The 24595-nt window shown below is 40.3% G+C and overlaps 1 protein-coding gene across 1 annotated transcript; it reads left to right on the top strand.

Moving 5' to 3' along the window:
- Window positions 1–4458: 4458 nt before the first annotated feature.
- Window positions 4459–21890, top strand: LOC144256906 (phytanoyl-CoA dioxygenase, peroxisomal-like). The gene is made up of 9 exons (XM_077802704.1): window positions 4459–4651; window positions 7500–7558; window positions 9737–9847; window positions 11344–11512; window positions 14289–14370; window positions 15877–16058; window positions 18644–18793; window positions 19539–19673; window positions 21620–21890. The coding sequence occupies exons 1-9, from the start codon at window positions 4577–4579 to the stop codon at window positions 21671–21673; spliced, it is 1017 nt and encodes a 338-aa protein (XP_077658830.1). The 5' UTR covers window positions 4459–4576; the 3' UTR covers window positions 21674–21890.
- Window positions 21891–24595: the final 2705 nt, after the last annotated feature.

The following is a 24595-nucleotide window of genomic DNA, read 5'->3' as shown; positions in this document are numbered from 1 at the left end:
CCTATGACCCGCTGTTCCTGATTAGAAAAACCAAACTTCAGGTTGGGGTTGTGACTCAGTGGCAGAGCGCTTGCCTAGCATGTGTGAATCACACAGTCTGAGTCTCAGCACCACATATAAATAAATAAAATAAAGGTCCATAGACACCTTAAAAAAAGAAAGTAAAAACAAACTTCACCAAGGAAAACGGCACAATTTTGAGTCTCCATGTGCATGTGTGAGTGAAAGCCAACTCTTCTGTCAGGAACATGCATTTCTCATCTCATCTGTGTCCCTTCTCTCCATTAGTTCACATAGCAATTTGCAGGCACCCAGTCTGTAGTGGGAGGGGAATGACAGCAGAATGACTAGGGCTGCTTTTCACCCATGTGCACTCTCCTTGTGAAGGGTGGGAGCAAACCTCTGCTGGAACATGAAGAGATGGCACAGGAGGAGAAGGCTGGCTACTCAGTGGAAGGGGATCTGTTTGAGAAGGGGTTAATTTCACCAGTCATCTGAAAGTTTATGATTAAAGCACAAAATGAAACAATAAGTTTCTTCTAAGAATTTTGGGACTCAGAGTTGAGGAAAGCCAGAGACCTTTGCTTACATAATTGTTCTTGGAGCTCCCCCTCTTTACTCTTATATTCCTTTTAATATATAAAATTGAGATAAAAATATCGTTGCAATAAAATTACCTGTCTTACAGTTTTGTTTGTGTGTTTTTCGTCATGGGAGATTGAACCAATACTTACCACTTACAAACATCCCCCACCGTTTGCATTCTTTGTTTTGAGTCATGTTCTCACTAACTTGCCCAGGCTGACCTGGAACTTGCTGTCCTCCTGCCTCTGCCTCTGTCTCTCCAGTCACTGGGTGTAAAAGCATGTACTCCCACGCCTGGCCATCTTGGCCATTTTTAAGTGAGTAGAACAGTGACATTAAGTACATTCACACTGCTGTGCAGCTCTCCTCACCATCCATTGACAGAACTCTTTTGAACTTACTAAACTGACACATCATCCCCAGTCAATGCTAATTCTCCTTTCCCATTTCCCCTAGTCAGGTCACCACATTCTACCTCCTGACTGTATGAATTTGGTTACTTTAGGGACACTCAGATAGAAAGTATTTGTCTTTTTCTGACAGGTTATTTCACTTAGCACCATGTCCTAGGTTCTTTCATACTGTGGCGTGTGTCAGAACGTCCATCCTTTTTAAAACTGAATAATATTCCATGGTATGTCTATATGGCCCTCTGCTCAGTGACTTCTCCATTGTGGGTTGCTTTTCTCCTTTCAGTGATGGTGAACAGTGCTGCTGTGAACATGGATGTACACATATCTCTTTGAGAACCTGCTTTCCATTCTTGCAGTATCTTTTGGCTGTTAATTTCAGAGGCCAAATTACTGGATCTAATGGAAGTTCTTCCCCCTCCCCCCCCAGGGGCAGTAGGGTGGCAGAATTGAACTCAGGGACACTTAATCACTGGTCCTTTCTCTATATTTCATTTAGAGAGAGGGTCTCACTGAGTTGCTGAGAGCCTCACTAAGTTGCTGAGTCTGGCTTATATCTCATGAGCTACTGGGATTACAGGCATGGGTCAAGGCATCCTTCTCATATGGGATCTCTATTTTTAATTTGTGAGGATCCCCATCCTGTTTTATCTAGTGTCTGCAACATTTCATATTCCCACCTATTGGTGAAGCAGGCTTCCAGAGTCTCCATACCTTTGCAGCCACTGGTGACTCTCTTTGTTTATAGTAGCCTTTTACCCATCTCCCATCACATTGGGGACTCAACTAAAGTTGTAGCCCTTCCTAGATAAAATCTCTAAATTTGAGAGACATTTGCAGACCCTCCCCGCCTTTAATTCTTCTAAATTTTGGGACAAGTTCTTACTAAATTGCCCAGGTTAGCCTTAAACTTGTGATGCCCCTGACTCAGCCTCCCAGGGAGCCTGAATTACAGGGGAGTGTCATGCCCAGCATTAGCCTTCTTGCTGGGTGAGATGGTGTGGGTTTGATACATTTGACCAAAATAACATCCTAATCCCTGACTTCCACAGACAATGGAAAGGTGACCTTGACTTCACAATGACTTGGTGATGGAATCTGTTTGGGGCACAGTTAGATTTAAGCCTGGAGGTTTGGATAGGCCTAAGACTGACCAGGTGGTATGAGTGGGAGACAATCCATTATAAATCTGCCTTCCATGGCCATAAGGGCCACAGGTGGCACAAAGCAGGCAAGGTTTTATTTCTCTAAGGGGAATGCCTTGTAAACAAAGCTTCTGACAATCACCTTACCTCCCCAAAGGGCAGATGATCCTCCATGTGGTTGCTCTGGATGGGAATGTTTCCATGGAGAAGTGAAAGGATGTTGCATTCTGTCTCTGCCACTTAGCCAATTAACTTCTCTGAGCCTGTTTCCTCCTCTATGAAACAGCAACAATCGGCTAGATGCTAGGATGATTGTAGGGAATCATGTAACATAGATGAATACATATGCTAAATAGATGAATAGAGAGGAGAAAACCTCATTTACAGAAGAATATTTGCATGGTCCATGTTCCTTTCAGGAAAAAAGTATATATTCTCAGTGGCTGGAGATGCTGTTGGTAGACAGCCTTCAGGTGTGGCCTTGGCTTCCAAGCTGCCCTTCCGGCTATGAGTGTCATAGTTTCTGCAAATATCATTGTATTTGATGACCTTTGCACAAGAAAGCAGGAGCTAAATGTCTAAACCTCGGTCCTTGTGTTCCAACAACAACAACAACAACAAAAAAAAATTAAAATTCAGGCAGCAAAATGAAACAAGGGAACTTTACTATGTGAAAGTGAGGCTTTTAATATGTAAAAGAAAGAGAGGCTTAAGCAGAGAGCACTCTCAAGAGCAGAGAATGTCAAAGAAGATAATTCTGTATCCACATTTATTCCTATTTGATGTTTACCAGGAGAACTGGGGACCTTCTGTACTCTTTGCCAATCAGGTGCTCAAATCTTGCTTCATATGGTGCGGTACAAGTTTTGACCTCCAGTTTTGGTTGTTGATGGCCATCCTATTTAGGTGGGCTTCATCTACAAGTTAATACCATCTTTCTTTTTTTGGTGCTTGGGACTGAACTCAGGGGTCCTCAGTCACTAAGCCACATCTCCAGCCCTATTTTGTGTTTTATTTAGAGACAGGGTCTCACTGAGTTGCTTAGTGCATGGCCATTGCTGACGCTGGCTTTGAACTCATGATTCTCCTGTCTCAACCTCTGAGCCTCTGGGATTACAGATGAGCGCCACTGTACTCGGCTTGCTTTCCCTTTTCTTAAGGATGAAATATCTACAGGAAATATTTAGAATTTTTCTGCAAAGGAGGTTTTCTCCTCCCCTCCATGTATTTATTCATCTATTTACATAATTTATTGACTTAATTCATTCATTTAATCCTGTTTTTGTATTTGTAAGGACTTAGGGTTATATATTTTACGCTTGGGATCACAACACACTTTTAATTTTTTTTTTTTATATTTTCCGGTGCAAGGGATTCCACTCAGGCCCAGGAGCATGCTAGGCAGCTGCCTACCCATTGAGCTACATTCCCAGCTCCCTCCCTTCTTTTGTGTGAACCTTTTTTTGTCTGATTTTAGATTATTTTCTATGTGCATTCCAGACCTGAAGTTTGGAGCTTCAGCTCACCACTCTCCTGTAACACTGGCTTCTTCTGTGAGCAGGACTTTAGACTCTGGGACACAGTTGAAGAATGTCATGGGAAAGGCATAAAGAACCCAAAGGTGAAGGACAAAGGGTAGGCCATTTTCCAGTGGCTGATGTTCCCTCTAAACAAACAGATAATACCTTATGGGCTGATGGTCACCATGTACTATGGCACTGTCACCAAATTACATAAAGACTCCATTAAAGACATGATAGCAAGTTTACAAGGAACAACATTCTGGAAGTAACTCCATGCTAAAGAACCAATGAGAAAATGAGGAGAAGGAGAGAGCAGATGCAATGCCAATCATCTGCAGGTCTTACAACAAGATGTTACAAAGAGATCTTACAAAAGAACTTTAAAAAAAAAAAAAAGTTCTGTAAAAAAAAAAAAAAAGAAAAAAAATCAAATTTTGCTAGACTGTATCACAATTTCCTGGGAGTCATTTATTTAATACATTTTAAAAAGGGGGTGGGGGAATGGGAACCAGCCAAACTAATATTTTGGGCTGCATTCCCACTAAATTAAAACTCTTCGGAACTGCAGGATCGATTTTTAGGGATAAACCTTTGGATTTTACTGGTTTAGCAGTGGAGAGAAGAGTCGCGAGGATGGTTGGTTGTTGATGGACTGAAGCTATGATGTTAAGAGCTTTGCTCTGGTCATCCAGGGAGGGTCCCTGTGGATTAGAAACAGCGCGCAGGAGAAGAAGGAGCCCAGGTGCCAGGGGACCCAGCTGACCCGGGGCCCTGGGAGTCTCTCCCCGGAGCCCGGGAGGCGGAGCCCCGGAGTCGCGCGGGCCTCTGTGCCTTCCCTCTCTTGTCAGGAGGCGGGGCAGCCCTGAAATGAAGTGCAGCCCAGGCCCCGCAGGTGGGTGTCCTCGCCGCCTCCATGGAGCAGCAGCGCGCCTCAGCTCGCCTGCGGATTGTTCTGGGGCACCTCAGCGACCCTTCGGCTGGGGCCTTGGTATCCTTTGGGCTGGGCTGGGCTAGGTCCAGATGGAGCACAGCAGCCTAGTCTTTGAGGGTGGCCCGGACCTAGGTGGTGGCCTCCAGGGCGCAGGAGGGACACTTCCCTTGCACTTTTGGGTCCTCTGCGGTGCTATCCCTGCAAAGATTACAGGCGCCAGGGAGCGAGGTGGAGGCTGGATCTCCATGTCCTGGTGGCCCCCACCCCCTCAAAGGCTTCTTTCCCTGCCATTGGGTACAGGACCATCCTGGTTTCCCTGGCAGCTATTGGTTCCATCCACCTTTCTTGTCCTTCCTAGGGCTGGAGGTGGGTCCCAAAAGAGGCCTTGCCATAGTCAGCTGCCTTGTCAATTTCTGCACTGTGTGTGCACCACGTCTGCCAGGGAATGTCTGGAGACCAAGAAATGCCCCAGGACAATCACACTGTAAACCGAGGCATAGAGCTGACTGGATGGGGCTTAGAGGAAAGGTCACTAGAATCCCCTGTAGAGAGGACACAAGTCCTCTGAGGGGGTGGGAGCTGGACACACTGGTGCTGCTCTGGACCACCATCTGGAGGTGAAATCCTCTCTCAGCCTGTGCTTCTGGTTGCTCCCCTTGCTAGTGGAGCTCTGTGCTCTGTTCAGCTTCTGGGGACCTGGGGACTCTGGCAGAATCTGCACTGGAGTCTGGGAAAGGACTTAGAATCCAGCGCCTGGGTTGTCCTTGAGTCTTCAGAAGTGAATGCCAGCCAAGGTGTGTGTGCCAGGCTTGTAGAGGAGGAACAACCCAGAAATGTGGTAATGTGAATAGGACCCACAAATCAAATCGGTTTCTTGAACTGCTTTTGCCTGCTCATTTTAAGCCTTCTTATTCAGAGAGTGCTTTGGGAAGCTCTGTAGGAACTGCCTGGAGTTTTTCTTTAGGCCAGTAGCCTCTCTTCTGCTTTTTGTTAACATCCTGACATCTCTCCTAAGGTTGAGTCAATAGCTGTGTCTTGGACTTTCAGTGTTGCTCTTCCCAGTGGGTTTCCAAGCAGCAACATGGAAGAACAATGCCAGTTTAAACTTTGTCCATAGGACTCTAAAGTGGTAAAGAGACTCCAGGAGAGGATGTCAGCTCATTTTACAGTGAGAAACAGAGAATAGAAGAGATTAAAAATTTGAACTATTTAACTATACCAGTGTTTGTCATAGTGTGGTTCATAGACCAGTGGCATCTGGGTCCCCTGGGAATTTTTCAGAAGAACTTGTTAGAAGAGGACTTCCCTGTGCAGGTGTAGCTCAGTGGGTTTAATTCAATGGTAGAGGGCTTGCCTAATACTGCAGGGCCCTGATTGTCATCCCAGAAGTGGTGGGGAATGCAAATTCTAAGGCTCATTTCAGCTCAGACTGCAGAATCAGAATCTACAGGTGCGGCCCTGAGCTAAATTGTGGGAGACCAACCTCACATGTGACTCAGTCATGAGAACAGAAACCTGGCACTAAATGATGAGAGCTGTGATACACTGGGACTGGATATATTTATGTGTATAATTGGGATTTCTTGGTTCAGCCTCTCATTGCTTTGTTTTTCATCTCTGTCGTTCTGGGGATGGAATCCAAGGTGTGGTGCATGTTAGGCAAGTGTTCTACCAATAAGCTAAATCCCACCCCTCTTAATATTTTTTAATTGGATTTTCTGACCTTGCTATTTCTGAGCTTAGAGATTAGTTTTTTGATGGGTTTTTCCATATCAGCACCTTTGAGTTTGGCTTTCTGTGATGAAATATTTCATACCTGGATTGTATAATATAGTAGCCCCAGCCACATGTGGCTATTGAGCTGTTGAAATAGGTCAAATTAGGATGAGTGCAGGTGAGGGACTGCCTTTTGGCATTCAATTAATTTTAGCTTAAATAGCCAGAAGTGCCTGGTGGCTTTGATCTTGGACAACACTAGCCAAGATTTATAGTGAATATTTCCTTTAGTCTTAGACTTCTTAAAGATTCGTGACAGTTTTTCACCAGCTTTCATTGTTTCTTAGAATGGTAGATTTTGAAATAATCATTTTTGAAGTGTAAAATGTCAAGTTTTCTTTTTTAACATGAAGTCAAGTAAAGATGGGAAATTAAATCCATGTAAGTCAGTATTCCACCATTGACAAATCTTAAACTTGCTGGTGTTTTCCTTTCCTATGCATAGTATTAAACCCAGGAATATTTGTGCATGCATTGTTTTCACCTAACCTTAGCTTATAAACATTTCCATATCATTAAAATTTCCCCAAGAACCAAATTTCAAAGAAAACATGCTACAGGAATTCAGGAGAGGCAACAAGATAATTGGTCTAGAGTCTGAGATCTGAGTGTCTTGGCAATGACAATTTGCTGAGAGTCATTTACTGAGGCAGGGTGTTAACCACTCTGCCTCTGAGAGAGCAGACAGGAGCTCATAATTCTGACTCTTGGCTTGCATTCTTTCTGTATTATGACACTGACATCACATTTGATTGAGGTGTCACTGAAGAAATGATAACCTGTTCATGAGAAGTGACACTCTGAAAGGAACTCTTAACTAAAGAAACAATGAGAAAATAATTGAATAATGAGATACTGTGTTAATAATCTCTAGTTACAGTTTGGAAAAGAGATTTTAGAAAAAGAATTTTTAGTTCTTACACATATTTAAAATTAGACTAGACTGTGGGATATAAATGAAAGGACTTAAAGCACCAGTGTGTACTTGTCAGGGTGATGTGGGAAACCTGAGCATCTGGTGTCTGTTTAGGGAACTCCTTTCCTGAGAGAACCACTCCAGAGCAGGCAGTTGTTTCTAGACAAGGTTGACTCCCCAATTTTACTTTATTTGCCTTAATTCACTCGCTAGGTAGCTACTCATACTTCAGGGCCTATTGCCCCTGCCAGTTTCCATCCTCAGCAATTCCAGTAAGTAGATGTCATTTTAAGTGGTAACTCTACTATGTATATAAATGCTTTTCTAGTGGTAATTTAGATCTGATATAAAATATGTATTGCCTGTTTGAATTCATTATACAAATGTTTGTTTGTAGGATTTGTTCTAATTAATTAGAATTGTGGTTGCTTTTGAAGATCTTGTCTTTAATTTTTCTATATTTTTTCTAAACTTCAGAAAAAAGGAAAAATACCAGAAAATATATAATCTGAGTTTTGAAAATACTAGCATGGGGGCTGGGTATATAGCCCAGTTGGTAGAGTGCTTGCCTTGAATGCACAAGGCCCCAGGTTCAATCCCCAGCACACACACACAGACACACACACACACACACACACACACACACGTAAGTATGTTTTATTACAACTAAATTAGCTTATACTTTGGTTAAATTAATATGTTAGCTAGAATTTTTTGTTTTCATTATATTTTTTCTCTTCGTCTTTTTTTTTTTTTGGGATTTCACTAAATTGGTATTGAACTCCTTGGCTTTAGCAATGTTTCTGTTTCAGCTTCTTGAGTTGCTGAAATTACAAATATAGGTTTCTTAGTTTTTTTTTTTTTTTTTTTTTTACTGATGGGGATTGAACCCAAAGGGTAGTTCAACATTGCATTCCCAGTACTTTTTTTTTTTTTTTTAATCTTGAGACAGGATCTGGCTAAGATCCTTAGGGCCTTGCTGAGGTTAACCTGGAACACGCAACTCTGCCTCAGCCTCCTGCGTCCCTGGGTTTATAAGTGTTTACTACTGTGCCAGATAAGTTTTATTCTGATGTTACGTTAGGGGAAAACGTTGACCTACATAAATATTGTTACAGCCACAATCAGTCTTATGAGAGGTGTTGGGTGATTTTATTTGCTGATATCATTTTTAATATTGTGATTTCTCTTTGTTGTTGTTGTTCTAATTAGTTATACATGACAGTAAAATGCATTTTGACACATCATACATAAATGGAGTGTAACTTCTCATTCATGTGGGTGTACATGTTGTAGAGTTACACAGGTCATGTAATCATATTACACATAGGGTAATAATGTCTGATTCATTTTTCCGTCATTCCTACCCTCATGCCTCTTCCCCTCCCTGTACCCCCCTCTGTCTAGTCTAAAATACCTCTATTCTTCCTCCTCTCCCTTATTGTGAATTAGCATCCACATATCAGAGAAAACATTTATTCTTTGGTTCTTGGGATTGCCTTATTTTGCTTAGCATAATAATCCCCAGTTCCATCCTTTTACTGGAAAATGCCATAATTTCGTTTTTCTTATAGGTTGAGTAATATTCCATTATATATATATATATATATATATATATATATATATATATATATATATACCACAGTTTCTTTATCTATTCATCTGTTGAAGGGAAGGTTGGTTCCATAGTTTAGCTATTGTGAATCCGGCTGCTGTAAACATTGATGTGGATGCATCACTGTAGTATGCTGATTTTAAGTGCTTGGGTATAAACCTAGGATTGGGCTGACTAGGTCAAATGGTGGTTTCATTCCAAGTTTTCTGAGGAATCTCCATACTGTTTTCCATAGTAGTTGCACCTATTTACAGTTCCACCTCATTTGCTGATATGTTGTATATTCATTTGGATTTTGTTATTTTGATTATTTCTGAGAATGTATTGATTGAATTGAAAACATGAAATTTCTTGAATTAATGTTCCAACTGAAAACTATGTACATGCACCCAGAACAAATTTAAAAATCAGAGAAAAGGAGGGAATTAAAAAATCACCCATAATTGCATTATTGAAAGGCAATCACTGTTAAAAATCTTTTTGGTGTATTTCTCAGCAGTCCCCTTTGCACAAGTAGTGTCATATTTATATCATTGTAATCATATTTTATTATAATGGCCATTTTCCACACAATCATTTCCTTCAGTTTTAATGCCTGAGTCATTTTGCACTGAGTGGATATAATGTGATGAGTTAATATTTGTCCAATTACTGTACATTTTGTGACCACTGTTAATGTTTTGGACCTGAAGTTTTTCAAACATTTTAAGATCATGTTCTTAAAGACCTACAATTAGAAGTATTGGATATAGGATATCTCATTTCTTGGATTCTTGGTACATATTTGTAGGTTGTAATTAAGTTTGGACTTATTTAGTGCCTTTTTGTCCTGTAGGTATACTTTGGATAATAATGTGCTAAGCCTGGAACAGAGAAAATTTTATGAAGAAAATGGATTTCTTGTTATTAAAAATCTAGTATCTGATGCTGATATTGAACGCTTTAGGTAAAGTAAAACTCTTGGTTATTTTACAAAATGTGTATTATGGCAATTATGTTATTTGCAGGAAAATGGATGAAACTGGACAACATTATGTTAAGATCAATAGGCCGACTCATAGTCAAGGGTCATTGTGTTCACTCACGTGGAAACTAGAGAGAAGAAAGGGGTAAAAAGAGGTCTCATGAAAATAGAAGGGAGATCAATAGAGTACATCAACAGGTTCTGAGGGAGGTAGAAGAGGAGAGAGAAAGGGGAGATGACCCAAGAATACTATGTGCAGATATGAATATACCACAATGATATAATTATTAGGTGTAATTATAATGCATGAATAAAAATTGATATACTATGCCTTAAATCTATGTAATGGGAATACAAGTTAGATTAGCCTCTGCAAGTTCATGTATTTTTGAGTGATATGTTTTGTTGGGATGTGTTTAGGAGCATGCCAGACTTTCTGTCCTTAATCTCAGTTCTACATCTTAATATGGTGTGTCCCACACAGGTGGCATGTCCCACACAGTCACCTTAATTTTCCATACCTGTGTGTACTCCTCTGTAAAATGTCCATAATAATAGTACTGATCTCCTAGCATTATTGATAGGACAAAAAAAGGTAAAATATGTGGAGAGTACCATGAAAAGGGCCTTGCATCAGGTAGTTGTTACAGGAGTATTTGCTACTACAGGCCAAGCATCCTTAACATGAAAATTCAATATCCAAATCATTGAGCACCAAGATGATGTCACAAGAGGAAAATTCTGCACTTGACCCCATGTGATGGTTTTGGTCACAACACACTCACACTAAAACTATTGTATAAAATTACCTTCAAGCTATGTATATATGGCATATAGAAAACATAAATTCTGTGATGAGCCGTGTGTCCCATCTTTAGAGTATCTCATTATTATTTTATCATCATCATCATCATCATCATCATCATCATCATCTTCATTATCATTATTTTCAGTCCTGGGGATTGAACCCAGGGAAGCTTTACCACAGAAGTCCATCCCAGACCTTTTCATATATATATTTTTTGAAAGAGAGACTTGCTTAATTGATTAGGCTGGCTTCACACTTATATCCTGCAGCCTCCTGTCCTGAGTCTCTATGATTAGAGGCCTGAGCCACCACAATCAGCTCATTATGTATAAGCCAATATAACAAAATCCAAGAAAAAAAATCTGAAATACTTCAAAGTATTTCAGATAAGGGATACTTAGCCTATATTATTACAATGTAATTATGAAACAATTTCCCTACTGGTGTGTGAAGCCAAGCAATATTTTCATCCTGGTAGTGCATTCCAGCTAGGAGGCCACAATTTCTGAGTTGGCCATTTTCTATTCCCACCCATGAAAATTATTCTACTAGGCCTGAGGGCTGACGAAATAGAGAAACTACTCCTGTACCTGCCAATCTTTGCACAGGTCCAGGCCAACCAGGGGCTTGGAGCAGATGTCATGACATTGTTTGTAATTTAATTTTCTAGGGTTGAATTTGAAAAAATCTGCAAAAAGGAGTCGAAACCAGCAGGACTAGTGGTCATGAAAGATGTGTCCCTTGCAAAATCAGGATACATCCCAAGTGAGAAAACAATCTTCAAGGTTCAGAATTTCCATGATGATAAGGAGCTCTTCAGATACTGCACTCTCCCAGAGGTTAGAGACTGATATTGTTTTGGTTTCTCCTTCATAGCCAGCCTGCATGTCTTCCCCAGACCTGGTGATTGTACTGAATTTAACCCTTTTCCATACATGGTGCTAGAGTGGTGTTCTCAGCTGGAGGGAATTTTGTCTTCCAGTGGATACTGTCAATGTCATAAGACTTTCCTTATTTCCAGGATTTTTCTGGTAGTTACAACAGTGGGGGAGTATGCAATAGTGGCTTCTAGTGGGTGGTGGCCACAGATGCTGGCAATAGGGCCCAAGATCCTATGATGCACAAAAGAACTCTCTCCCCAAGAATGATCCCAACCAAGATACCAATAGCACCAAGACTGAGAAACACCACTATGGATTGTGTTAATTATCTTTTCTTAAGAAAAACAGGAATTAAACAGCAAGGGCTCTATTAAAAGTAAATATCAACAGGTATGAAAGTAGTGTAAATCTATTCATTCATTCTTCTATTTGTTTTATGAAGTTTGTCAGTTGAGTTATGAATTTGCTTTTATTCATTTAGTTTATTTAATCTTTTTAGTTATATATGACAGTAGAATGTACTTTGAGATATTGTACATATATGGAGTTTAATTTCCCATTCTCGTGGTTATATATGATGTAGAGTTACACTGGTTGTGTATGCATATATGAACATAGGAAAGTTCTGTCCAGTTCATTCTATTGTTTTCCCATTCCCATCTCCTTCTTTTACCCACATTCCTCTTTGTCCCAATTCAGGGAAGCTACACTCTTTCTCTCCCCACCTATTGTGAGTCAGCATCAGCATATCATAAAGAACATGAATTTGCTTTTAAATTTAAATTATGTTTTAAGTTACCTTGTTTATATATAGTGCTAAGGAGTAAACTCTGTGGCACTTTAATCCTGAAATACACCCTTAGTCTATTTATTGTTTGATTTGAGATATCAGTCATACTGTGGTAGAGGCTGACTTTGAACTTATGCTTTTCTTGCCTCAGCCTCCTGAGCAACTGGGATAACAGGCATACATCACTATGGCTGGCTTAAATTCATTTTTAAAAATTATTTTTCTTTGAGAGTAATTCATATTTCATGGATGGAGTTGGAGAATATCATGCTAAGCAAAGTAAGCCAATCCCAAAAAACCAAGGGCCGTATGCTCTCTCTGATAAGTGGATGCTGATCCATAATGGAGCGGGGGGAGGCATGGGAAGAACATAGGAACTTTGGGCAAATTGGAGGGAGTATGGGGGCAGGAAAGTTGGTGGAATAAGAGGGACATCATTACCCTAGGTACATGTATAACCATACATATAGTACAACTCTACATCGGGTACAACAAGAGAAATGAAAAGTTGTTCTCTATTTGTGTATGATGAATCAAAATGCATTCTGCTGTCATATGTACCTAATTAGAATAAATACATAAACAAAAAAGAGTAATTCGTATTTCAAGAGAATTTAAGTAATTCGTATTTCAAGTAGATCAGGAGAGTACAACATGAGAAGAAGTCTCTCTACCCAGCCTCACTTGCTGTGAGCTCTTTGTACATTCTTCAGGAATTAGGTCCTGCATCCTCAAGTTTGTTCATACACTCCCACCTTTGAGCACCATGGTTTCGTAACCATTTGTTTAAAATGATTTGAAAGAGACATTCTATATAGCACTTATGAAAAACCATCACCAAATGCCGTCAGAGTGTTTGACTCCTGAAGACAGACTTTGTTGGGAGTTGCATGGGCTCCAAAGACTAATTTCCCCATTCCCCAAGATCCTGCTGTCCAATGGTGAGCCCTGGTGGCTCACATGATCCTGCCATCCAATGGTGAGCCCTTCTGGCTCACTTGATCCTTACCCACCAATTAGATTAGCCCTGCTGGCTCACATGATCCTTGCCCACCAATCAAAAAGCACCCATGCCAACTGTCAAACCCTTCAACCATTAAACTGTCATAACTGACAAATCACCCCGGGGCTCTATAAATATGCATAGCTGTTCCTCAATAACAGGGCATTTTCTCCAAAGGCAAGCCTTGATCGTTCTTTCAGACTGCACAGGTAAATCACCTGTGATGGACTGTTCAGCCCATGGAGAGAAGGCCCAGGGGAAATTATCCTGAACCATCAGTGAGTCAACCTCCAGTGCTGTGATGGGAATGAAGTCGGCAAGTGCTCAGGGAACTTGAAGCCAAGGCAACTCTTGGTGGATGAAGTACTACCATCCTTGACTTTCAGATGTTCTATTTTTCTTTCTCCTTAGACTCAAATTCCATGGGGACAGAGACCTCCTTTTCTAGTTCACTTTTGAGCCCCCTACTGGCCAATACTCTGCCTGCTTCATGAACCTTAGGGAAGAATTGTTGAGGGAGTGGCCACATATTTTGAAAGTGGTCCTCTGACAGCCCTAAGTCATGATGGACCCTTCTTATGCAGAGTCTCCCAGGAGGAGGGAGACACTGCCTTCTGTTTGGGCCACCCTCTGTAGCTTTGGTTAGCAGAAGAGCTGATCCTGGGCTTCCTAGTTGATACCTCCTAGAAACCCTTATCTTTTTTGTAGGGCAAAAGAGAAAGGTTACGCTTCAAGCTTGCTCAAAAAGTTCCCATTGGATGCTGTGTATTGGAGATCTGGAATGATTTCTAGCTCCAAGATTTCCATTTTTTGTCAACAGTGTTGTGAAATACCAATTAATGTTTAAATTGTTGCCATTTTGTTTCTTGTGTGGACATTTTATGCCTCTTGTCTGCATTTCTGATTTCCAATGAGTTTGTTTTTCCTTCTCCTTTTCTCAGATTCTGAAGTATGTGGAGTGCTTCACTGGACCCAATATTATGGCTGTGCACACAATGCTGATAAACAAACCTCCAGATACGGGTAAAGGGCTCTTATTTGTTAAACAGAGGGAAGACAAAAAGATAGTTTAATTAGCACAGGTAAACGTGATGTTCTAGAATCATTCATGTGTGTAACTGTCAAACTTTGGATTGAGTGAATGTGAGTGCTGCTAAGTCTTATTATAGCTCATGTTATATCAATGTTAAAGGAAAAGTGATTTCAGATGTTGCTTTTAGGGTTATTGTAACTCTTCCAATGAATGGTTCTCTGAAATGACAGTTTAAGAAATGTGACTGTTCTTATATCATAGACTCCTTCAATTCAACATCCCTAATCTTCACCAGCCATTCTTAGCCTGTTGGATTCTGCATTCCTGATCTGAAGACATCATTATTAGTAACAGGACAAAAGCTGTGACTATAAGTCTCATTCAAGTCCTGGTGGTGCCTTATGCTCGCCAAATCCTAGATTCTAAATTCTCACAGTGACACTGATTCTGCAAGTAGATCCAAGGTGTCTGCCTTTTAATACCCACCTCCAGAGATTCTTCTGTAGGTGGCTCTTGGACCACACCAAGAGATCCTTTTACAACACAGCAGAAATCAGCCATGAGAAGGTTTTATCCCTGTGTACATTTTCTTCCTTCTGAAAGCTGGGAGAGGTTTAAGTGACAGGATGTCTTCCTCCATGATATCCTTCCTTTTGAGGGGAGGTGGTCTGGAAACCAAGTGCCTAGAACAAAGCTGGGAAAATGTCCATGTGGTTATTGTTTCTGACTGGACCTTGACTGGACACAGGATGACTATTGCTCTGTGAAGTAAGACCTCTAAGGGAACTGTTTTTGGCATCAGCCACATAGAAGGGGACCTCAGCTGGGCTCTGTATTGCACTTTGTAATCCTAGCACTTGGGAGGCTGAAGCAGGAGAAGCTCAGATCCAAAGCCAGCTTCAGCAACTTAGCAGGGCTCTAACTAACTTAGCAAGATCCTGTTTCTAAATAAAAAATAAAAATGGCTGAAGATGTGGCTCAGTAGTTAAGCACCCCTGGGTTTAATCCTCCATAGTCATTGAGACTATTCTTATGAGACTGAAACTCAGATCCCTGCCACAAAAATACAAAACAACAAAAACCTGAATGCAAACAAAATGAAGAAACTACAAACATAATTGTAACAGTCTGTTTAATTTAATTTAATTAGTCCAGCATTTTTAACAAAATAATTACTGTATGCTACCTCTGTGCCAAATATATAGAGTGATAAAGGAATAAAGCAAAACAGAGATGATGGTGTATATGCAGATCCCTAGAAAAGAGGGTAAGCACCCAGCAACCAGAAACTCAGAAGACAAGTATAGATTCCTAGCACCATCTTGACTGCTAGTTTAGTGTGGAATTTGTCCCTTCAGACAGATTTTTCACAGTGTTTGATGTGGTTATTTTTTTTGTGGTATATTTTTTTCAGGAGAAGGTCAATGTGTTGTTTATTCAGGCAAAGAATAATAAGTATGAGGCTTGAACCCCTTTTGACAGCAATCTCATTTCAGGCAAGAAGACTTCCCGGCAACCCATGCACCAGGATCTGCACTATTTCCCCTTCCGGCCCAGCAATCTCATTGTTGGTGCTTGGACCGCCATGGAGCACGTTGACCGGAACAATGGCTGTCTGGCTGTCCTCCCAGGCACCCACAAACTTCCCCTGAAGCCACATGACTACCCCCAGTGGGAGGTAGGTCTGTCTTACCACTGAGTCTGCATCAGAATCTCTTTCCCTGTTGTAATTTCATGTCAAAAACTTGGAAAAGAGACTGTTTTCCTTTCTCAGCAAATCATTGTCCTGAAATTTGCAATTGGGATCAGGAGGATTTCAAGGACATTAGATCAAATATTCATTATATTTGTTCTTTCATCATATGTGTGAAGGCCAGCCAGTATGGACACTTGGGTAGGAGCTGCCTAGGATCTGAGATGGCGAGGTGTAATGGTAGAGGTCAGGCATCAACCCTTCAACTCTGGTGTTTGTGACGTGCCCACTGACTGAAGACGCTTAAAGTAGAGGAAGGGAGGGAGGGATTGTCTCCTTGCCCCTGTGAGTACCAGCAGAGGCTCAGGGGTGGAGGTGGAGATTGAGCTGAGCCTTGAAGGACAAGGTAGTATTTCCTACCCCAGAAATTCTCTATAGAGGCATCAAGTCAAGGGCAAGTGTGAACCTGGCTAAGGAGGAGGAAAGATGGAAGATGCTCACATTCCAGATATTCTGGGTGCTAGTGGCACATTTTGGGACTTAGAAGAGGAGAAGAGCCTAAAAATGTACATTAGGATCTGCTTAAGATGGATTTTAACAGTGAGTCTCCAGGTTATATGTGGAGAATTGGGTGCTTCCTTTATAGGAAGCTGGAAGAACTTTCATTTTGTAACTAAAGTGTTTTTCAGCAATAAGTCTCAATTAAGAAATGTACATAATTTGAGTATATAATTTGATGATATTGCCATACACACCTGGTCCCACAATCAAAAGAATCCATTGATACCCTCCCCAAGCAACCACTGAGTTACTTTCAAATCCTGTTGTTTACTTTGAATTTTATAAAATGTTATATAAGTATAATCCTATGGCATATACCTTTTGGGGGTGTGTGGCTTCTGTTGCTCAGCATAGTTATTTTGAAGTTCACCAAAGCTGACATGTCTCTCAATAGCTTGTTCTTTGTTCCTTTCCATTGCTGAGTACTATTCTGTTGCATGACTAAACAATAGTTTGTATATGCATTCAAATGTTGATGCTGGGGAGCTATTAAAGTGCCTCTGCACCCATGAATGATGAGATCCAATTCATTCTTCAAAAACGTGTTCTCACTGTTTGAGGTCTAGAAGCCTAGAGGTAGAGAGGAGATTCTCAGTATTTTCTGTGCAAGATCAGAAGAACCTGAAATCCCTGATGAATCACTGGCAGAATCTGCTTTGAAGTGAAAGGGCAGGCTGATGGCCTCAGAAAATCAAGCAGCCATTTGGTGCTGCTTGTTTCTTCTTCCAACTTTATTTTATTTCAACTTTTTAGTTGTAAATGGACACAATATCTTTATTTTATTTGCTTATTTTTTATGTGTTGCTGCGTATCGAACCCAGTGCATCGCACCTGCGAGAAAAGGGCTCTACCACTGAGCTACAACCCCAGCCCTGTTCTTCCAACTCTAATCCGATCCAATCCACCATCCTATTAGACAATATTGCTTAGGAAGCATTACTTGGCGAATGAGACTCTCCACCTCCCTTGCCATCCCACAGATCAATCATTTCTAGACACACCATCATCAACCAGAAGCCCCTTTATTTTTGGCTTGTCTTAATCCAATCAAACTGACAATGTATCCATTATACTGGGTCAAAGTTACTATGTTCTGCAGTAGGATGATGGTCATTTCCCAAAAGAATACTTTTAACATAAGAAATGGGACACTTCTGCCCAGATGCTTAAAGGCTCATCATCTGTAGTCACTTCTCACTTTAATTTCTTTAATAAGGATATAATACATTTTCTTGAGTTATGACTCCCTTTGGAAATAGTTATCAATAAACAATATTTAAACTTACTATTCTCTTTGTACACTGAATATGACATAAGTCCCTTGAGCTCAGAAAAATTGAGCCTTTTCCATTCTATTTTGGGGGAATAATTAGGCTAAGATACCTTAAGTAATACAAGAATGATGTGAACAAAATTCTAGGTGAGGTGAATGTCAGGCTGGGGCAAGGATGTTAAGATTGAGGCTGGAAATGCCTAAAAGAAAAGTGTTCACCTGTGTTCATCACAAGAGGCAAAGCTGATCTCAATTACTTATAATTCAATGAGGAAGTGTAGGTAAAATTCAAAATTTTCATTTGGTCAAAAAATGAGTGAATTAATTACTAATCTGTGACCTTAAGTTTTTGCATTGCTGGGGTTGAAACTCAAAGCCTTGCACATTCTAGGCAAGCCCTCCACCACTGAGCTACATCCACATCTCTTTGTAAAAAATCTTTTTGAGACAGGATCTTGGTGAATTTACTTAAGCTGTCCTGACCTTGGGATGCCTGACTTCAGCCTCCCTAGTAGCTGGGATCACAGGTGTACACCACTATACCCTAGGATCTGTGACTTTCAAAAACCAGATGTAAGACAGACTCATGCATCTTTTATAATTTTACAATTTAACTTAGATAAGTTTTCCTCTTGGTAGAAGTCAAAGAACCCTTGCTGTCCCTGTGGAGTCATGCACAAAGTGTTCATTTTGGTGCTTCCTCCAGTGTAGACTGTGCCTGTCTTATGTGTTCCAGGGTGGAGTTAACACCATGTACCATGGGATCCAGGACTATGACCAAGACCATGCCCGAGTGCACCTTGTGATGGAGAAGGGAGACACTGTCTTTTTTCATCCTTTGCTCATCCATGGATCTGGTCGGAACCGAACTCAAGGATTCAGGAAAGTATGCATTCACATTGCTCCACTTTTGAAAGGTGAATGCGTTCAAAACAGAAATTGTACGTATAGTAACATGTAAAAGATTTGTGACATTTAACTAAACTGGATTGTATTTTCCAGTTTACATACCAGAAAGGATATTTCTTTTTTTTGTTGTTGTTGTTTCCTCCTCTTAGTTAGAAGCCAGGTGTCCTCAGGACCCTAAACCTATTCCTCTTGAATCTTGGTCATATGTGGAATTGTTTCAGAGCAGTAGCTCACCTTGTAATGCACAGCTTCTGCTTTCTGAGGCAAAAACAAGGACTGAAATACTCACATAATCACATTTGGGGTTAGGATTCTAGCTCACTTGGTGGAGTACTTGCCTAGCATGTGTGAGGCAGAGGGTTGGATCCTAGGCAGCACATAAAGTAAAATGAAGACATTATGCCTACGTATAACTAAAAAATAAATTTAAAAAATATAAAGATTGGTTATTTAGGCAATTATGCCATAGTCTCATATATGCCTTTTAAATATATAATCATAGCTAGGTGAAAGTTTTTTATAGTTCCTTAATTAGCATTTAGCTAGGGGGCAGGAGGGAGAGGCTGACCTACAAGGTAGACAATTTGGATGCCAGGGACGGGGGCTTGCAGGTTAGTAGTCAAATCTGTGTGTAATAATTACTTTCTGCAAGAAAAACTCCTTGCTTGGTTATTGACATTTATGAGATGCTTTTCTCCATTAACAATGTTCACTCTGCACAGGTAATTTCCTGCCATTTTGTCAGTGCTGATTGCCACTACATTGACGTGAAAGGCACCAGTCAAGAAAATATTGAGAAAGAAGTTCTAGAAACAGCAAGAAAATTTTATGGAGATGCAAATAGCAAAAATTTGAAGGTACACTTTCATGAAATGACCAAGTAAAAATGTTTCAGATTTTTTTTTCCTCAGATACTTCATTAATCCCTGATTTAATTTGAGTGTAGGATATGAATCCTTCTAGGACATTCCAACAAACATAAAGGTTTGGGATTTAATCAGATCTCCTTTCTTGATGATGAACATTTCCATTAGAAAACGTGGTAAGACTCCAGAGTACAATTCTGGGATTAATATTCCTTTCAGTAAATTTGCATGTGGTGTTAATGAGAGGCATAATGTGCATGGAACAGAGATGAAACACCTCTAAGGGGGCAGTAGACAGTGTTTCAAGTGCTTTCCTAATTAATACACATCACTTAATACACATCAAGTATTTGTTAACTAGTAGATATTCAATGAAGCTGATAAGGAATAGACAAATTAGCAATCAAGGCAATTAAATAAACCTCTTCACTTTATAGAAAACACACATTTTAGTCTCTGAACCAAGAAGCTATTCCTATTGTGTTTCATTTGCATGAGATAATGAATAGCACAGGCATGTCCCTTCCCCCGAGAGACTGAGTGTGATGATAACTCTGGGTTATCCTGGATGCTGTAGGTCAACACATAGTGCCTTTGGGAACCATCAGAACACCTTCTTAGGATGGAGAATCTTGCTTCTCCCTTTAGAACCTACAAATGTGTCTGTTTTTTTTTGAAAATGCTCCATGGTTGGGGATTCAATTAACTGAAATGTTGGAAAATATTCAGGATATCTTAAAATATTTGAAGGAAATTGCATCTGTACTGAACACATACAGATATTTTTTACTCATCCTTATTCCCTAAACAATAGTGTATGTAATCTGGATATTGTTTTTATTATACCAGGTGCTATAACTAATCTAGAAGTAATTTGAAGAATATGGGAGGATGTACAGAGATTATTTTATTCAAGGGATAGAGCATCCATGGACTTTAGTATCTGATGGGGGTCCTGGACTGTACATCACATTTTAAGCTTCTGAAGGTTGTCCTGAATCAACACTACCCTGATTTATTTTAGGTACTTTATAAGTTAGAGTTTGTCAGGCACATTTAGAATAACAATAGAATAATAGAGTAACAATGCCAAATTATATAATTCTAAGTTATAAAAACACTTTCATGTCCCTTTTCTCATTTTCTTCACCAGAACTCAGTGGTACTATACAGTCTATGTAAAGAGGAATTAGAGTCCCAGAGATTGGTCTAAGTAACAGAGCTAGATTTCAGAGGAAAGCTAATCCGGACATTATTCTTTCCACCATACCCTGCTGTTTGCTCAAGAATAAAAAAGAAATAATATCATCCTTGTTGCTTTATTAATAATGGTGCAGGGTGCGTTGTGGCACATGCCTGTATTCCCAGCTACTTCATAGCTTGGCTGAGGCAGGAGGACTGGGAGTGAGGCCAGCTTCAGCAACTTGGCAAGAACCTGAAAAAATAAAAAGGGCTCAGATGTAGATTAGTGGAGAGTGTCCCCTGGGTTCCATCTCTCATCTCTAGTAAAGCACAAGAAAAAAAACAAAAAAAGGAGAAACCTAAGGAAACCATTAACAATGGCACCACTTTCACTACTATGATTTCATCAGATATGCGCCCTCAAAGTAGTTCAGACAAGTAAAGTAAAGATAAGCAGAGAGAAGGGTAGAGAACTGCTGTGACTCAGCATCACATCTCCCAGATGCATCACTTGCAATCAACAAGGCTGACCGGTTGGGGATCCATCCATGCAGTTAGCACTGTTTTAAATGTAGGCAAGAGAATTTTTTGGAGTTCCAGAACTTGCTTTATTTACTAATCAATATAATGATCATAGCTTTTTTTTCTTTTTGTATTCCATTTAACCATTTCTAGAGGCTAGAAATCTCATTTCTTATGGGGAATAGACCAATGGAAGTCTTCCATACACTCACTATGTTTGGTATTATTTCCAGGATTTTATGATGTCTCAAGTACAACTTGTGAAAGGAGAAAGAACCAACCTTTGAAACAGTCCTTAATTATAACTCCTTTAAAGGAAATTGAAGGAAACAAGGATTCTGAGGAAAATATTTTCATATTGGAACAGTGTAATCTATCCTAATACTTGTTACCAAAATCAAGAAAGGTATTGGGGGTTTCATTGCATAGAGTTGATTTTGCAGTGGAATGATGCTATGTGAAATGCTACTGTTTTTTAGAAAAACTGATTTGGGATGAAACCTAATAAAGATGATGTATGATTAAAGTATATTTAATCAGTTCCTTGCACTGAATTAGCTCTTTGAAATTATACACACAGGTGCTATAACTAATGAGAAGTGATTTGAAGTAAATGGGAGGATGTACGGAGATTATTTTATTCTTTGATTATTTACTTATTTTTTGAAATGCAGTGTGCACTGAGATGAGCAACTCTGTTCTAGTAAACACTCCACTTCCTAATTTCACTTCATGAAAGACTTCCAATCTAGGACCATGCTTAGTACATTTACATTTGGTGAAGGGCATACAAAGGACATCACATGATCCAAATAAGAATGGGTCCTCATTCCAGCTACCCTCCTTCAAAAACAAAATATATTCTCCAATCTTTTCCTTTTTTCTAAGGAATGTAGACAAGGACATCTTTCCTTAAGCTTCTCCCTAAGCAGGGCAACTGAAAGCCTTCACCATTTATGAATGAAACCTAAGAGGTTTTGAAGAAAAGGGAGATTTTAAGATAATTTAGCCTAAATGAGGAGTGAGCCTGGACTGGGATTTATTTCAACACAACACTCCATTTCTATTCCAGTGGAGGGCAGCAAGAAGCCCTGGTCCTTATTTTGTGGCTTCATTGAGAAAGAATCAACCAGTTCCTTACTTATCATTCTGCTCAGCACACCCATATGATTCCATGGGTGTTAGTTTATTGAGGGGGGCACCCATTTAATCTTAGCCCCAGCAGGAAAGGAGCAAAGGCAAGGGAATCATTAAGAGGACCTAGGGAAACTGGTCCTAGAATGATATGAACTAAATGTAAATAAGGAAAGCCAGACAGCATGCATAGAACACTGCTTTCATCTAGAACACATTTGAAACAACTTCCAACCTAGATTTGCTTCCCCTGCTTGGGCCTCTCAAGTTGCTGTGATTAAAGATGTACACCCCTGTGACCTGCTCTTCCTGATTGGAAAAACCAAACTTCAGGCTGGGGTTTTGACTCAGTGGCAGAGCGCTTGCCTAGCATGTGTGAAGCACTCAGTTTGAGTCTCAGCACCACATATAAATAAATAAAATAATGGTACATAGACAACTTAAAAAAAGAAAGAAAAACCAAACTTTACCAAGGAAAATGGCACAATTTTGAGTCTCCATGTGCTTGGGTGTGTGAAAGCCAACTTTTCTGTCAGGAACATGCATTTCTCATCTCATCTGTGTTCATTCACTCCATTAGTTCACAAAGCAATTTGCAGGTGACCACTCTGTAGTGGGAGGGGAATGACAGCAGGATGACTAGAGCTGCTTTTCATCCATGTGCATCCTCCTTGGGAAGGGTGGGAGCAAACCTCTGCTGGAACATGAAGAGATGGGACAGGAGGAGAATCCTGCCTACTCAGTGGAAGGAGATCTGTTTGAGAGGGGGTTAATTTCACCCAACAGTAATCTAAAAGTTTATGTTCAAAGCACAAAATAAAACAATAATTCCTTCTAAGAATTTTGTGACTCAAAGTTGAGGAAAGACAGAGACCTTTGCTTACATAAATGTTGTTGGAGCTCTCCCACTTTACTCCTGTGTTCTCTTGAATATATAAAATTGAGATAAAAATATCTATACAATAAAAATACCCATCTTATGGTTTTGTTTGTTTGTGTATTTTTCATCATGGGAGATTAAACCAATACTTACCACTTACAAACATCCCCCACCTTTTGCATTCTTTGTTTTGAGACATGGTCTCACTAAATTGCACAGGCTGACCTGGAAATTGCAATCCTCCTGCCTCTGCCTCTGCCTCTCCAGTCACTGGGTGTAAAAGCAAGTGCTCCCACACCTGGCCATCTTTGCCATTTTTAAGTGGGTAGAGCAGTGACATTAAGTACATTCACACTGCTGTGCAGCCCTCGTCACCATCCATTGACAGAACTCTTTTCAACTTATTAAACTGACACTCAGCACCAGTCAATGCTAATTCTCCTTTCCCATTTCCCCTAGCTAGAGCTACCATATTCTACCTCCTGGTTCTATATATTTGGTTACTTTAGGGACACTCAGATACAAAGTATTTGTCTTTTTCTGACAGGTTATTTCACTTAGCACCATGTCCTAGGTTCTTCCATGCTGTGGCGTGTGTCAGAATGTCCATCCTTCTAAAAAGTGAATAATATTCCATGGTATGTGTATATGGCCCCCTGCTCATTGACTTCTCCATTGTGGGTTGCTTTCCTCCTTTCAGTGATGGTGAACAGTGCTGCTGTGAACATGGATGTACACATATCTCTTTGAGAACCTGCTTTCCATCCTTGCTGTATATTTTGGCATTCAATTAGAGAATTGGAATTCCTGGATCATATGGAAATTCTTTTTCTTTTTTTTTCCCTTGGCGATTGGTGGGTTGGTGGAATTGAATTAAGGGGCACTTAATCACTGAGCCTGCTGGTAGCAGGCCTTCCCTGGCCCCCAGGGCCCAGCCCCCAATTCCTTGTTCTGCATGTCAATGTGGCCAGCTCACAAGGCCATGACGCAGGTGGCCAGCTCACAAGGCCGTGATACAGGCTTGTGGTTTCCAGTTTATCTGCCTCGAGCATATGTGTCTCTTGGAACAGCCTGACCTGTTCGAGCCTCCTGATAGGGGACGATGATGGTAACCCAAGGACGCAGTTATTACTCTTCCCTCCTCGCCTTTGAGTCATTTCCCCAGCTGTTACAAAAGATTTAAGGAGAACAAATT

The sequence above is a fragment of the Urocitellus parryii genome, chromosome 9 (genome assembly GCF_045843805.1).
Source record: "Urocitellus parryii isolate mUroPar1 chromosome 9, mUroPar1.hap1, whole genome shotgun sequence".
In the NCBI taxonomy this organism is placed as follows: domain Eukaryota; kingdom Metazoa; phylum Chordata; class Mammalia; order Rodentia; family Sciuridae; genus Urocitellus; species Urocitellus parryii.
The sequence above is the reverse complement of the archived record's forward strand: the minus strand, read 5'-3'. Positions and strand labels throughout refer to the sequence as shown.

Coding starts and splice junctions, on each gene's coding strand:
- LOC144256906 (XM_077802704.1), top strand. CDS start 4,577: ATGGAGCAGCAGCGCGCCTCAGCTCGCCTGCGGATTGTTCTGGGGCAC. Junction 9,848..11,343: donor GCTGATATTGAACGCTTTAG/GTAAAGTAAAAC, acceptor TTAATTTTCTAG/GGTTGAATTTGAAAAAATCT. Junction 19,674..21,619: donor CAAATAGCAAAAATTTGAAG/GTACACTTTCAT, acceptor TATTATTTCCAG/GATTTTATGATGTCTCAAGT.